The following is a 14,268-nucleotide window of genomic DNA, read 5'->3' on the forward strand; positions in this document are numbered from 1 at the left end:
AGACTAACTTCTTTCTACATGTGATCTCACCCCCTCTTCATGACAACTCCTGGAGTACACGTTGTTATCATTGGCATTTAATTTCTGAGGAAACATGTTCGCTATTTATTCCTTGGGTAAAATGTATCTCTTGCTGGCTGCCCATTAAAAATGGTTTGAAAGCTGCTTGTCTAAGGCAGCGGAAAACGGTAGCAGAGGGGGCGTTTGATTTCAAAATTCGTTTGGTGTTCTAGTGATGTAAGACTTTAATGATGCGGGGTTTACACACAATTTTATGTGTGCACACATCTAAGGAACTTTATACTAAAAAAAAGGCTGTCAGCACTTAGAGGTATTTGAGAACTCTTTTCCCTTAAACAATGGGATAATGAGCTGGTAAACTTCGGGTTCTAGTAGTAAAATTACTCTTACACCCTTGGGGCACCTGGGTGGCTCCGTCGGTTAAGCGTCCGACTTCGGCTCAGGTCATGATCTCCCGGTTCGTGGGTTCGAGCCCCGCGTCGGGCTCTGTGCTGACCGCTCAGAGCCTGGAGCCTGCCTCGGATTCTGGGTCTCCCTCTCTCTCTGTTCCTCTCCCACTTGCACTCTGTCTTTCTCTCTAAAGTTAAAAAAAAAAAAAAAGCACTTAAAAGAAAAACCACTTTATCGAGTTGTAATCGACATACAAAAAGCCGACTGGATACGTGCACGGTCGCGGACGCGCGGGCCACAGAGAACATCGGTGGTGATGGCAGGGGGGAGGGGAGGCAGCTGCAGCGGTGGCCACGACCAGCCTCCAGGGCCCAGGCGTGGATGGAACCAGACCGCTTGGGCTCAGGAGCGTCCCCGTGTCCTGCCCCACTTTCTGCTGCCTGCCACCGGGAGCCCCGACCAGTACTGGGCTCTGCGGCTCGGCACTCACCGCCAGGAGCCCCAGCACCCGTGGCACATGGGGGTGTGCAGGGCCAGCTGGGCAGGGAGCCACGGGACAAGCGACGGGCTCGCCAAAACCTTAGCCTCTCAGCATCTCCCTTGACGGGAGCAGGCCGGCGTCCCCAGAACCCACAGCGGGAAATGTGTCACCTTTGGGTTTTTTGCAGCGTCCCTGCTCTTTGGAGAAGGTGTCTGTTCCTGACGCGATTGTGCATCTGGACATTCAGGCGTCTCCTTCCGACGGGTCTCCGCCCTCCACGTGATGTGAGCCATCCAGGCTGGTGGCGTTTTCACCACAGGGAGCCGGACTCTGGACAGGAAGCTCTCGGCCCGAGGGACAACGGAATAAGTGAGAGACGTATGGATGGAGAGTCAGTCAGGGGTCAGGGAATGACCTCGGGAGGAATTCCCACCTCTGAGTCCGCTGGGTTGGACTTGAGATGTCAACCATGGGGAACGAGGCTTCACGTCCCTCCCGGTGCCCAGCGTCGTGCGTGAACCATCGCGTGAACACTGGATCTGGAGGGGACCAGCCTGTTTTCGGGGCCTGGCGGACCTTCTGGAGGAGGGTGTGGCCCCAGAGTCCGGTCCTGGAGTGTCCACACCATGGAGGGGCGGGGGCGTCCTGCTGGTACCACCGAGGCAGCCTTGATGTTGGGTGTGTCTGTGAGAGTCTGGCTCACGGCCCGCCGAGGAGAAGCCTGGAGTCCAGGCCGTGTGACAGCCAGGGCTTGCTTTGTGGGTGACCCTGAACAGGGCCTTAAAGGCCGCCATGGTCTGCACCATTTTGCCCGAGTTCCAGCGTGGCCCGAGTTACTGGCCGAGCTCCTACGTGGCCCCGGGCGGTGCTGGGTTCTTTTCCGTCTGCCCTCTCAGCCCCACGGGGTGAGCGACAGCACCCTTTCTCTGCAGGTTAGGGCGCGGATGCTCAGGCAGCTTCCGAATCCACACCGCTGTGGATGTCAGAGCTGGGGCCAAGCCTGTGTCTCTATCACAGACTTTTTTAAAAATTAGTTAATTTATTTTGAGAGAGAGAGAGAGAGCAGGAGAGGGGCAGAGAGAGGGAGAGACAGCATCCCTCTGCCAGCGCAGACCCCGATGCGGGGCTCGAACCCACGAACGGCGAGATCACGGCCTGAGCTGAGGTCGAGAGTCAGACGCTCAACCGACTGAGCCCTCCGGGCGCCCCCGTCACAGACCTTTCAGCCAAAGGACTGTAGAGATCGTAGGAGTAGAGTGAACAGGGCAAGTTCAGCTGTTGGGCCTCTCCCAGGGCCACAGCGATAACCTCATAAGTGGACTGCCTGGAGGAGGAGACATCCCCTCCCCCCTGGATTGGTCCCGAGAAGCTCAGATCTCACAGCCCGCTGGGAATACCCCTGTCTGATTTTTCCCTGATTATTCTGAGACGGTCCGAGATCAGACTCCTTCCACGGAGAAGGACTCTGACGCCTGCGGCTGTTCACGTGTTAGCCTCCCCCCGCGGGTGTGGCTGGGCCTTGGGCCTTGACGTCCCCACGAGAGAAGAGCAAAGGAGGCGGCCGGTCACTCCTGCCACTGTGTTATGTGAGGCTGTGACTTCTGTCTTGTCTGCTGCCTCCCTCGACTGCCTTCTGGGCTCACACGCTTTGACGAAGCGCGTCAAAGGGGGCGGAGGGCGGCCTCTGGCCAGAGCCCCAGATCGGCCGAGCCCCGCCGACAGCCCTGTGAGCTTGGAAGTAGACCCTTCCCCATTCGAAACCCCGGCTCAGCCAATCCCTCGACCGTGGCCTGAAGCAGGGGGCCCAGCGAGGCCACGCTGAGCCTCACGTCAAGTGTCAGATGACAAATCGGTGGGTTGTTTTTTTTTTAAGTTTATTGATTTTGAGAGAGTGAGAATGTGTGAGTAGGGGAGGGGCAGAGAGAGAGGGAGAGAGAGAGAATCCCAAGCAGGCTCCAAGCTGTCAGCCAGAGCCCGACACAGGGCTCGATCTCATGATGCGTAACCGACTGAACCACCAGGCGCCCTGACTCCCTAGCATTTAAAAAAATTTTTTTTAACGTTTATTCATTTTTGAGAGACAGAGCACGAGCAGGGGAGGGGCAGAGAGAGGGAGACACAGAATCCGAAGCAGGCTCCAGGCTCCGAGCTGTCAGCACAGAACCCGACGCGAGGCTCAAACTCACGAACCGCGAGATCATGACCTGAGCCGAAGTCGGACGCTTAACCCACTGAGCCACCCAGGCGCCCCTGAACTGTAATCATTTCAAGGCTCAGCTCCCTTCTGAGTCTCAGTTCCCTCCGCTGAACTTGCTACCCCTCTATACTCCTTCATGTCCTCGTCTCCCCTCCTCCTGCCTAGAAAATGCACAAGTGGCTCGCTGGGTATATGAATGGCATTCCCAGCAGCGGCCAAGGCTGAAACGAGCCAGGCGCGGGTCAGAGGAGGGCTAAGTTGGCTGCGGTGGCGGGTGGGCGAAGGACAAGCTCCAGAGACACGTGGAGCATTGACCGAGGGACGTCCGCAAGCACTAGAGATAGAATCTCGTGTCACTGGTACTGTCCCTTCACTGTGGGGGATAAGCAGGGCCCAAGGACTTCCTCCTTCTGCTGGAGATGGCTGTCGATTTTGTGTTAGAACATTACAGGGTGACCTGTCCCGAGACGTGGTTCTTCAAGCCCCAGTGTGTAAACTGAACTTCCTCCCTGTTCCTAAAGTATCAAATGATGGGACAGGCTTCACTCGAAGACTCTCCCGGGCTCTCCTGGGCTTGCCGATTGTGGCCGCTGATATCCAAACCGCAAAGAAAAAAAGACAATTGTCTTATAAATTTCATGGCAGGGGGTTGCCCCGCTGGCTCCTTTGGGGGAACGTGTGATTCTTGATCTCAGGGTTGTGAGTTTGAGCCCCACGTTGAGTGTAGAGATTACTTAAAACTAAAATCTATAAAAAATTTTTTCTTAATGTATATTTATTTTTTGAGAGAGAGAGAGAGAAAGAAAGAGAGGTGAGTGGGGGAGGGACAGAGAGAGAGGGAGACAGAATCCGCAGCAGGCTCCAGGCCCCGAGCTGTCGGCACAGAGCCCGACGCAGGGCTCGAACTCACCAACCGCGAGATCGTGACCTGAGCCGGAGTCGGACGCTTAACCCACTGAGCCCCCCCAGGCGCCCCAAAACTAAAATCTTAAGACAATTATGCAGATAACTTTCACACCCTGGATGCCTTTTCTCAGCACTGATTTTTGTCCCAGGAGCGGAGAGGCTGGGGCACAGACAGGCCCTGTGCGCTGGGGGGGCTCCCTGGAGAGGGGGCGTATGGGCTACAAAACCATAGAGCCAATATCTGAAACCAGCAGCAAATGACTCAGTTTAGATGTAAGTGAAGTGCTGACACCACATTTCAACATGAGGGTTTACCTCGGCCAAGTTCACAAGCAGATATGAGAGTCAGGGGTACATCTTTTCAATCTGACTCTTATCAGGGCACGGCTGATTCCAGACAGCAAAAAAAAAAAAAAAAAAAAAAAAAAAAATACACATATGTGCAAAAACCACTGGTTCAGATAACAGCCAATCCATGGCTTTTGGGTCTCTGTCCTTGGGTCAGGGCCAGCCCAACCGTGCGGAAATCAGTTACTCGAGCGGTGGTTGAGGAGTCAGTTTGAAAGCAGAGGGTTGTCTCGGGGTCCGCGATGGGGTAGATACCTGGAGGGATGTCATGCTCTGCTACGGGAACATTCCCAATCAGCCCGGCTGCCCCTGTCCAGGACCCGGTGTTATAATCCTTCCCATTTTCCGGAGCTCAAAACTGAGGCTCAGAGAGTTTCGGTTACTTGCCTCGGGACCACACAATGTTCCTGATGGGCACACGGGCCTCGGCTCCTACCCTGGGAGCCCTCACCGGCCTGATGCCCAGTTCACACCCAACAGGCCAGGACATGAAGAAACGGATGAATGGTCTGCTGCATTACCCAGATCAAGGGGAAGGTGAGGGACAAGTGAAGAAGTTCCCAGAAGGCCAGGGCAGAGGTGAAAGGAGGTATGAAGATCCTTCCTTGTTTGCAGCCTTGGCCCAAGCTGGATGGGAGAAGGTGCCGGTAACTTCCCTTAGGGACCCAACTTGGCCTCAGCCATGCCTCGGGCTGTTGGTGTTTGGGGAACTTTGGAAGGAAGATTTATTTCACTCCAGGAGTAGAGGCAAAGGGAAGAATGATGGAGGCCTCATCCAATCCCTCCCCCGCCAGCCCTGCCCCCCCCAGCCAGGCTCCGCCCTCCTGCTGTCTGGGACATGGGAGGGGGCAGCTTTCCTGGTGGTGCCCAGGCCTCTTTTCTCCCCCCCCCAGTGATGAGGTTGTTTGACTCATCTATTGTTTTGATTTAATAAACATGTATAGATAGATATACTGTGTGGGGGGCTAACACCGAAAGCGGGAGAGATCTATAGATCGGGGGGCCCTCTCCTTGAAGAGCTCACTATCCGGTAGGGAACAAAGAAAGGCAGGGAGACTGAAGATTACTACATATGGCATCAAATAATTTTCTAGAGTTAGAGATGGCGGGAAAGTGGAACACAGAGTCATTCCATGAAATATACACGAGTGCATCACCGAGGAAGGACTTAATATTCTACCCAAAGGGATGTTCGGTGTCGGGCACTGGGCTTTGCCGTAGAACGGGGCCCGTAACATCGTCATCCATCCACAGCTATTTTTTTATTTATTTAAAAAATTATTCTGGGGCGCCTGGGTGGCTCAGTTGGTTAAACCATCGACTTTGGCTCGGTTCGTGATCTCACGGCTCACGAGTTTGAGCCCCACATTGGGCTCTGTGCTGACAGCTCAGAGCCTGGAGCCTGCTTGGGATTCTGTCTGCCTGTCTCTCTCTCTCAAAAATAAATAAACACTTAAAAAATTGTTTTTGAAGTTCATTTATTTTGAGAGAGAGAGAGGGAGAGAAAGTGCAAGCAGGAAAGGGGCAGAGAGAGAGAGAGAGAGAGAGACACACACAGAATCCCAAGCAGGCTCTGTGCTGTCCATGCAGAGCCCGATGCAGAGCTCAAATTCATGAACCGGGAGATCATGACCTGAGCTGAGATCATGGCTCAGACACTTAACCGACTGAGCCACCCAGGCGCCCTCGTTTTTTCAAACATTTTTTAAAAGTTTGTTTATTTACTTATTTAGAGTGAGAGAGCGGGGGAAAAGGAAGAGAGAGAAGGACAGAGAGAGAGAATCCCAAGCAGGATCCTCACTGTCAGTGCAGGGCATGATGCGGGGCTCGAACCCATGAACCAAGAGATCTTGACCTGAGCCGAAATCAAGAGTCGGACGCTTAACCGACTGAGCCACCCAAGGCGCCCCAAGGCACCCGTGTTTTTTAAAAACCACATTTATGGACTTATAGTCCGTATGCAATAAAGTGCACATATTTGACACTTTATACGTTGGTCTGTTTTCACTTGTGAAGTCAGCCCCGCAATCAACGCGGTGAACAGATCCATCACGTCCCAAAGTGTCCCTGTGCCGTTTTGTCTTCCCTGTCTCCTGCCCCTCCCTACCGCCTTCCGTATTCCGGCAGCCAACAATCAGCTTTCTGTTACAGACTTGCCAGCGTTCTAGAATTTTCTACAAATGGAATTTTACGTGGGTACTCTGCCCTGTCTGGCTTCTTTCACTCGGTATAATCCCGTTGAGAGGCATCTGTGCTGTGTGTTTATCAATAGTTTATTTCTTTTCGTTGATGGGCGATATTCTACCGCATAGATAGACTGCGATCTCTTTGCCCATTCGCGTGTTGAAGGGTATTTGGACTGTCTCTCATTTTGTGGTCAATTCAGATAAAGCTGCTATGCACATTTGTGTACAAGTCTTCATACGGACATCTACTTTCGCGTGTCTTGGGCCAACACCTACGAGTGGAATGGTGTATGTTTAGCTTTGTAAGAAACTGTCAAACTGTTTTCCAAAGTGGTCAGATCACTGATGTTCCCACTGGCGGTGCGCGAGAGCTGACTCCCGCCACATCCTCGCCAAGTACGCGTTTAAAATTGTGTTTCGCTGTGGTTCAACTCACGTTTCCCCGCGGACTGCTGATGGCGAGAATCTTTTCAATGCGTCTTCGCCACGTGCGTGACTCCTTGGATGAGGTGTCAGCCCAAATTTTCGCGGGGTTTTATGTTCTCTGATTATCGAGTTGTGAGAGTTCTTTATGCATTCTAGATACAAGTCCTTAATCAAATATACACTGTGTGGGGAGCCTGGGTGGCTCAGCCAGTTAAGCGTCCATGACTCTTGATTTCGGCTCAGGTCGTGATCTCACGGTTTGTGAGCTCAGGCCCTACATGGGACTCCGTACTGTCACCCAGAGCCTGCTTGGGATTCTCTCTCCCTCTCTCTTTGCCCCGCCCCTGCTCCTGCACAGGCTCTCCCTCTCTCTCTCTCTCTCTCTCTCTCTCTCTCTCCCTCTCAAAATAAATAAATAAACATTTAAAAATATATACACACTTTACCTACATTTTATCTCAGTCTGTACCTTGTCTTTTCATTTTTTTAAGAAGAGCATTTAATTTTAACGTAGCCCAATTTGTCAATTTTATTTATTTTGCGGATCATGCTTTTGGTGTCATGTCTAACAAATGTTCGCTCAACTGAAGGTCCAAAAGATTTTTCCTTACGTTTCCTTCTAAAAGTTTTGTAGTTAGGTTTTACACTTAGATGTATGAGTCTTTTCTTTTTTTAAAAAAATTTTTTTTTTAATGTTTATTTATTTTTGAGACAGAGAGAGACAGAGCATGAACGGGGGAGGTTCAGAGAGAGGGAGGGAGACACAGAATCTGAAACAGGCTCCAGGCTCTGAGCTGCCAGCACAGAGCCCGACGTGGGGCTTGAACTCACGGACTGTGAGATCATGACCTGAGCCGAAGTCGGCCGCTTAACCGACTGAGCCACCCAGGCGCCCCGAGTCTTTTCTTTTAAGGTGAGAGAGAGACAGAGAGACAGAGAGAGAGAGATTGAGATTTTTTTTTTTTTTAATTTTTTTTTAACGTCTTATTTATTTTTCAGACAGGGAGAGACAGAGCATGAACAGGGGAGGGTCAGAGAGAGGGAGTCACAGAGTCTGAAACAGGCTCCAGGCTCTGAGCTGTCAGCACAGAGCCCGACGCGGGGCTTGAACTCACGGACTGTGAGATCATGACCTGAGCCGAAGTCGGCCGCTTAACCGACTGAGCCACCCAGGCGCCCCGAGAGATTGAGATTCTTAAGCAGGCCCCATGCCCAGCACAGAGCCAACCCAGGACTTGGTCCCGTGACTCTGGGATCATGACCTGAGCCGAAATCAAGAGTCAGACACTTAACCAACTGAGCCACGCAGGCACCCCAGTTTGTGAGTCATTTTGAGTTAATTTTTGTATGTGGTACATGATGTGGATTGAAGTTCTTTTTTTATATATATATGAATATCCAGTTGTTCCTTCGTTATTTGTCAAAAGAAGTCTTTCCCCATTCTTCTGCACCGTGTCAAAAATCAGTTGTCTCCATACATACTGGTCTATTTCCGGACTCTATACCGTCATGATCGTCTATTTGTCTAACTTTATGCCAATACCATTATGCGTTGGTAGTTATAGCTTTAAAATAAGTCCTGGGTGCCTGGGGGGGCTCAGTCAGTTGAGCACACGACTTCGGCTCAGGTGATGATCTCACGGTTCGCGGGTTGAAACCCGGCGTCGGGCTCTGTGCCAACAGCTCGGAGCCTGGAGCCTGCTTCGGATTCTGTGTCTCCCTCTCTCTCTGCCCCTGCCCCGCTCACACTCTGTCTCTCTCTAAAAAATAAAATAAAAAACTTAAAAATGTACAATAAGTCCTGAACTCAGAGAGTGGTGGTCCTTTCACTTTGTCCTTTTTTCAAAGCTCTTCCCGTGAGTCCAGATCCTTCGTATATCCCTGTGAAACTTACAATCAGCTTGTCAGTGTCTACAAAAGTAAAAACTTTCTGGGACATCGATCGGAATTGCGGAGACTGGACATCTGAACAATACCGAATTTTCCAGTTTGTGCACGCCGAGGATCTTCTGTCCTTGTACCTAGGCCTTCAAATTCCATCAGTAGTGCTCGGTAGTTTCCATGGAATCGTCTTACACACTTTCTGTCATGTCCATTCCTATGTAGTTCATAGTTTGTGATGCTATTAGAAATGATTATTCTTTATCTTATTGTTATTTTTTAACGTCTATTTATTTTTGAGAGAGAGAGAGAGCGTGAGCAGAGGCGGGGCAGAGAGAGAGGGAGACACAGAATCCGAAGCAGCCTCCAGGCTCCGAGCTGTCGGCACAGACCCAGACGCGGGACTTGAACTCATGAATCGCGAGATCATGACCCGAGCCGAAGTCGGACGCTCAACTGACTGAGCCACCCAGGCGCCCCCACAGAGACAATCATATTGACTGTAAATATAGTTTTACTTCCTTCTTTCCAATCTGGACACCTTTATGTAATGTTCGTCATCTAACTCCTCTGCCCAGAACTCCCAGTACCGTATCGAGTGGGAGCGGTAAGAGACAGCCTTACCTGCTCCTGACCTAAGGGGGCGGATATTGGGCCCTTCACCAGTAAGTATGAAGTTAGCTGTAGTTTTTTCTCATAAATGCCCTTTGTCGAGTTGAGGAAACTCCCTTTCTGTTCTTAGTTTCATAGCTATGATGTTTAAAATTTTTTTAATGTTTATTTAAATTTGAGACAGAGCAGGAGTGGGGGAGGGGCAGAGAGAGCCGGAGACACAGAATCCGAATCCGGCTCCGGGCTCTGAGCTGTCAGCACCGAGCCCGATGCGGGGCTCGAACCCACAAACTGCGAGATCGTGACCTGAGCCGAAGTCGGCCGCTTCACCAACTGAGGCCACCCAGGCGCCCCAGTTTCATAGCTACGATTTTTAAAATTCCGTTTCAAAAGTGGGAAAATGGAAACCCTGAGAGTTAGGCCAACTTTCCCTACCGTCTCCTCTGGTCGCCGGTCTCTAGTCTAGAATATGGAGGAAGAAAGAACCTGGCCCCAGGCTGTGCAGGTTCAAACCCGAGCCTCGCGACTCGCCAGCTGTGGGATTTGGGGGTAAATGACTTGTGTTTTGATTTCTTCCTCTGTGAAAGGGGGTAATAAGAGTATCTATCTCATCGGGTTGCTATGAAGATTAAAATGGATAAATATTTAGCATGTACTCAGAACAGTGCCTGGCTAATATGAAGTGCTGTATAATTTTGATCCCCTCTGTTCATTTAGAATCGTAGAAGACAACTGGATTGTGTTCCAGTTAGAATTTTAGACTGGTGGGATTATCATCCAACCCCACCTCCAGCCCACGGCAGAAATGTTTTCTTTCCTTTTTTTTTTTTTTTTAATTTTTATTTATTTTTGAGAGAGACAGAGACAGAATGCGAGTGGGTTAGGGGCAGAGAGAGAGGGAGACACAGAAGCAGAAGCAGGCTCCAGGCTCCGAGCTAGCAGTACAGAGCCCGACGCGGGGCTCAAACTCATGAACCGCGAGATCATGACCTGAGCCGAAGTCGGACGCTCAACCGACTGAGCCACCCAGGCGCCCCAGAAATTTTTTCTTAATGTCCACCCCTGACCAGCTGCTGGCTGCCTTCTGAGCAAAAATTCTTCAGCCTAATTGTCCATTGCAGAAGCCGGAATGCCTCCGTTCTGGGAAAGGCTGGTGATGTCTATTCATGAGGTGACAGTGAGATTTCCCAGGGACTAGCGAGCGAAATTTCCACGTTCACCGTATGCATTGCTGCGCCTTCCAGTTGCTTTCGCCGTGACATCTGCCATGGGTCTTTGCATCTCCTAGAAGAGCCAGAAAGTCCACAGAATGGGTCGCCAGGGAACGGGCAATTCCCCTTTTTCGCCACTAGGGAACCGAATTAGGGCCAAGGATAGGCCTTAGTGACTGCCCAGATCCCGACTCAACACCTGAATAAAGTCTGGGCCCTTTTTATTTAGCCCCATTGTGGGTGGGAGACTGACTAGGCTCAATCCTTTCATGGCATATTTGGAAGAAAAAAAAAAAATTAGAAAGGACCCAAAGTGTCTGATTCCCAGAAAGTCTTAGCTAAAGGATCTCTTGGTTTCAGATTTAACGTGAGCGTCTTCCTGGCGGAGCCAACAGACTGCTCTGTTCACTTGAACAGTATTGTTCCATAAACAAGCAAGAGATGTATTTGCGACAAACAGAGTCAAAATTTCCATCAAAATGGTAGCTAATAGGAATAGAAGGACTGATTCAGGCTTTCAATTTTTAAATCTCCCCAGCCTGGCAGCTGTGTTTTCATTCTTTCTACTAAATGCTGTCGTTTAGGATTTAGGGAATTATGGAAAAAAAAAAAAAAACAACAACAACACCAAAACACCAAAAAACCAAAATCTCTTGCAGCACCAGAACTCAAATGGGGTAGGATTCTCTACCCCTGGGGGGTGGGGGTGGGGGGTTGGGGGGTGGGGGGTGGGTATTGACTGTTGCATCCACACCTTTTTTTTTTTTTTTTTTTTTTGCTGATGGTGGGGGGGAAAGGGATCCTGAAAATGATCCAGCTAGGAGAGCCCGAGCAAGGGGGGGGGGGGGGGGCCTCAGGTTTCTTCCTTTCAGGACTATCCTTTTTCTTAAAATAACTTTGAGAATGAAGTGCAAAACTATGCCCATGCCACATCTACTGTGACAGATAAGTGTGCAGCGTCCAGGCATGTTTATACAGCCAGCAAGCGCTCTGCAAAACCATGAACAGCTCACAGCCCAACAATCTTCCAAAACACGATGCGATGCATTTAAAAGATCTGCAGCTTTGCAAGGAGGCGCCCACAAAGTACCTTCTTTGAATTTGCATATTTGTGTAGAGAACACACACCGTTGATAGAGGATCTAACTAGTTTTAAGTGCTCAAAAGGTCCCCCTGAGTTGCTTTGCTTAAATGCACACTCAAAACTTTATTAAAAACATTTTTCAAAAATAAGCAAGGCATCAGTAAGGCTCGGTGGAGGGGTGGAAAATGGATCGTATATCTTTAACCCGCAGAAGTTAAAAGGCTTTTATTTTTTTTGTTGTCAGCTAACAATGGAAACTTTTTTTTTTTTTTTTAAGTGTTTCCCTCCCTCGGTCTTGCCAAGCAATAGAAAAAAAAAAAAAAAGAAGAAAAGAAAAACTTGTTCCGCTGAGTTCAACCCCAGACGGGCTCACAACTTCCTTCCTGCTTTCCTCCCCCAAGCCCCCGCCTTTCTCCCTCCTCCCCCTCCCTCCTCCTCCCTGCCTCCTCCCCACTCCCCCCCACATTTTTTTTTTTTTTTTTAAATCGCACATTGAACAAACACTGAAGTAGCCTAGCAAACACTGACAGGGCTAGTATCTGCACGGCCGAGAAGGGCGTGCGGGGCCGGCCCGGCGGATCCTCCGCGCCATCGCCGGCCCCTGCCCAGGAGCTCTCTCTCCCCGCGCTCGGGCTCCCGGTGTTTGTCTTCCGTAGCCAGCCGCGGACGTCGATCCTCAGCTTTTTCACTTTTCGAGCCATCTTGTTCCTACGAGGTCTGCGTCCCTGGGCCATACCGCCCGCACGGGCCCGGGCAGCTGAGGAATCGCAGGTAAGTTTGGCGGCTTTTTCCCCGGCTCTCGCCTCCGAGCCCTCTCTCCCCTCCCCTGCCCCGGAGCGAGCGAGCCCGGGCGTTCTGGAAGAAGAGCGCAGAGATGGGCTGCGGGGGGCGCGGACTGGGAGGGCGGCGGGGGCAGGGGCAGGGGCGCGGGCAGGGGAGGCGGGACGGGGTCGGGCCGTGTCTCGCGCTCGCCTTCCGGGCCGCTGGCCCCTCGCCGCCCTCCCCGCGCGCTCGGGGCGTCCTCTGCACTGGGCGGCCGGGCCGCTGGGCCGGCGCCGGGCGCGGCTGCCCAGGATGCGGACGAGCCCGGCCCTCGGCCGCGCGGCGCGGCGTGGGGAGCGGAGCCGGGGCTCCCTCCGGGCTGCAGGCGCGCGGGCCCCGGGGTTCCTCCGAGTGGGCGCGGGTCCCGGAGCCGCAGAGGTAGCCGCGTCCTGCGGCACAGGGCGTGCGGAGGGCTGCACACACACACACACACACACACACACACACACACACACACCTCCGCAGGGGGCGACGAAAGGGGGCGGCGAGTAGTGGTTCCGGTACAGGGGACCGGCAGCGCCTCGGCCCCGGGCGCGCGCAGGCGCGCCCACACTCACAAAACACACTTGTTTGGGGGACCCGCGACAAGGCCGGTGCTGGAAAATGCCTCGGCTGCGGCCCCGCCGCGCGCCCGGGCCTTCGTAGGCCGAGGGATCCGGCCCCAAGCCCGGGGTCCGGGAGGCGAGCGGCCGGCGCGCGGGAGTTCCCCCCACCCCCACCCCGAGCCCCGAGCAGGTAGCGGCTGGGGAGGCAGGTTCCCTCCCGAGCGGGTCCCCGAGGCCAGAGAGGGTGGAGCGGCGGAGGCTGCAGCCCAGGGGCGGGCTTCCCTTCCACCCGACCTGAGCCGCGTTTGCTGGGGGCGAGGAGCCCCGCGGACGCGGACGCGGCGTCCGCACCCTCGGGGAGATCCGAGCCAGCCGCGCCCCGCTCGCAGCTCACTTGGGGGACCCAGTGGCCGCCGGTCCGCGTGGCTCCGGGGAGGGATCTTAGAAGGTGGAATTTGTAGCGACCCCCGAGCGCGTCGCAGCAAGGGGTGGGGGGAGGGGTGGAAGCGCCCTCGGGAGACCCACGCCCGCGGCCGGGCTCTAGTCCGCGCCGCGCCGCGCACTCCCGGGAGCTGACACGTCCGGTGGCACCCCATCCCCGACAGACTGGGCTTCCGCGGTGGCGATCGCGAACCCCCTCCCCCTCCCCCGGCCCCTGCCCTCCGGGGTCTGACTCTCTTCCTTGTGTCTCCACAGCGGCGCGGTCGTGTATGGAGCTCTGGGCGGGGGCTGAGCCCTCGGTGTTGCCCCCCGCCCGCAGCCCGGGCCATGCCCCCGCCTGCGCGCGCCGAGCCGCGGCCGCCGGGCCTGCGGGGCTGAGCCGGGGGCCGCGCGAGGAGGAGGCGCCGGCGGCGGAGCCCGGGCCGGAGCCGCGGCGGCCCCAGTACTATGGCTGTGTACTGCTATGCACTCAACAGCCTGGTGATCATGAATAGCGCCGACCAGGTGAAGAGCGGCGGCCCCGGGCCCAGCAGCAGCGAGACGCCCCCGCCGCCGGGCAGGGCGGCGCTGAGCCCCGGCAGCGTCTTCAGCCCCGGGAGAGGCGCCTCCTTCCTCTTCCCCCCAGCCGAGCCGCTGTCGCCCGAGGAGCCCGGGAGCCCCGGGGGCTGGCGGGGCGGCCGGCGCAGGCTGAGCGGCGGCGGTGGCGGCGGGCGTGGG

The 14,268-nt window shown here is 53.8% G+C and overlaps 1 protein-coding gene across 1 annotated transcript in view; it reads left to right on the forward strand.

Moving 5' to 3' along the window:
* The first annotated feature begins 12,220 nt into the window (after positions 1-12,220).
* Positions 12,221-14,268, forward strand: part of ITPKB (inositol-trisphosphate 3-kinase B) — a 90,090-nt gene continuing 88,042 nt past the window's right edge. Inside the window, 2 exon segments of the mRNA XM_053909424.1 lie at positions 12,221-12,514; positions 13,807-14,267. Of these exon segments, the coding sequence (XP_053765399.1) occupies positions 13,999-14,267 (269 nt within the window). The 5' untranslated portion in view covers positions 12,221-12,514; positions 13,807-13,998.

The sequence above is a fragment of the Panthera pardus genome, unplaced genomic scaffold (assembly GCF_024362965.1).
Source record: "Panthera pardus isolate Hobbes unplaced genomic scaffold, ASM2436296v1 HiC_scaffold_21, whole genome shotgun sequence".
Taxonomy (NCBI): Eukaryota; Metazoa; Chordata; class Mammalia; order Carnivora; family Felidae; genus Panthera; species Panthera pardus.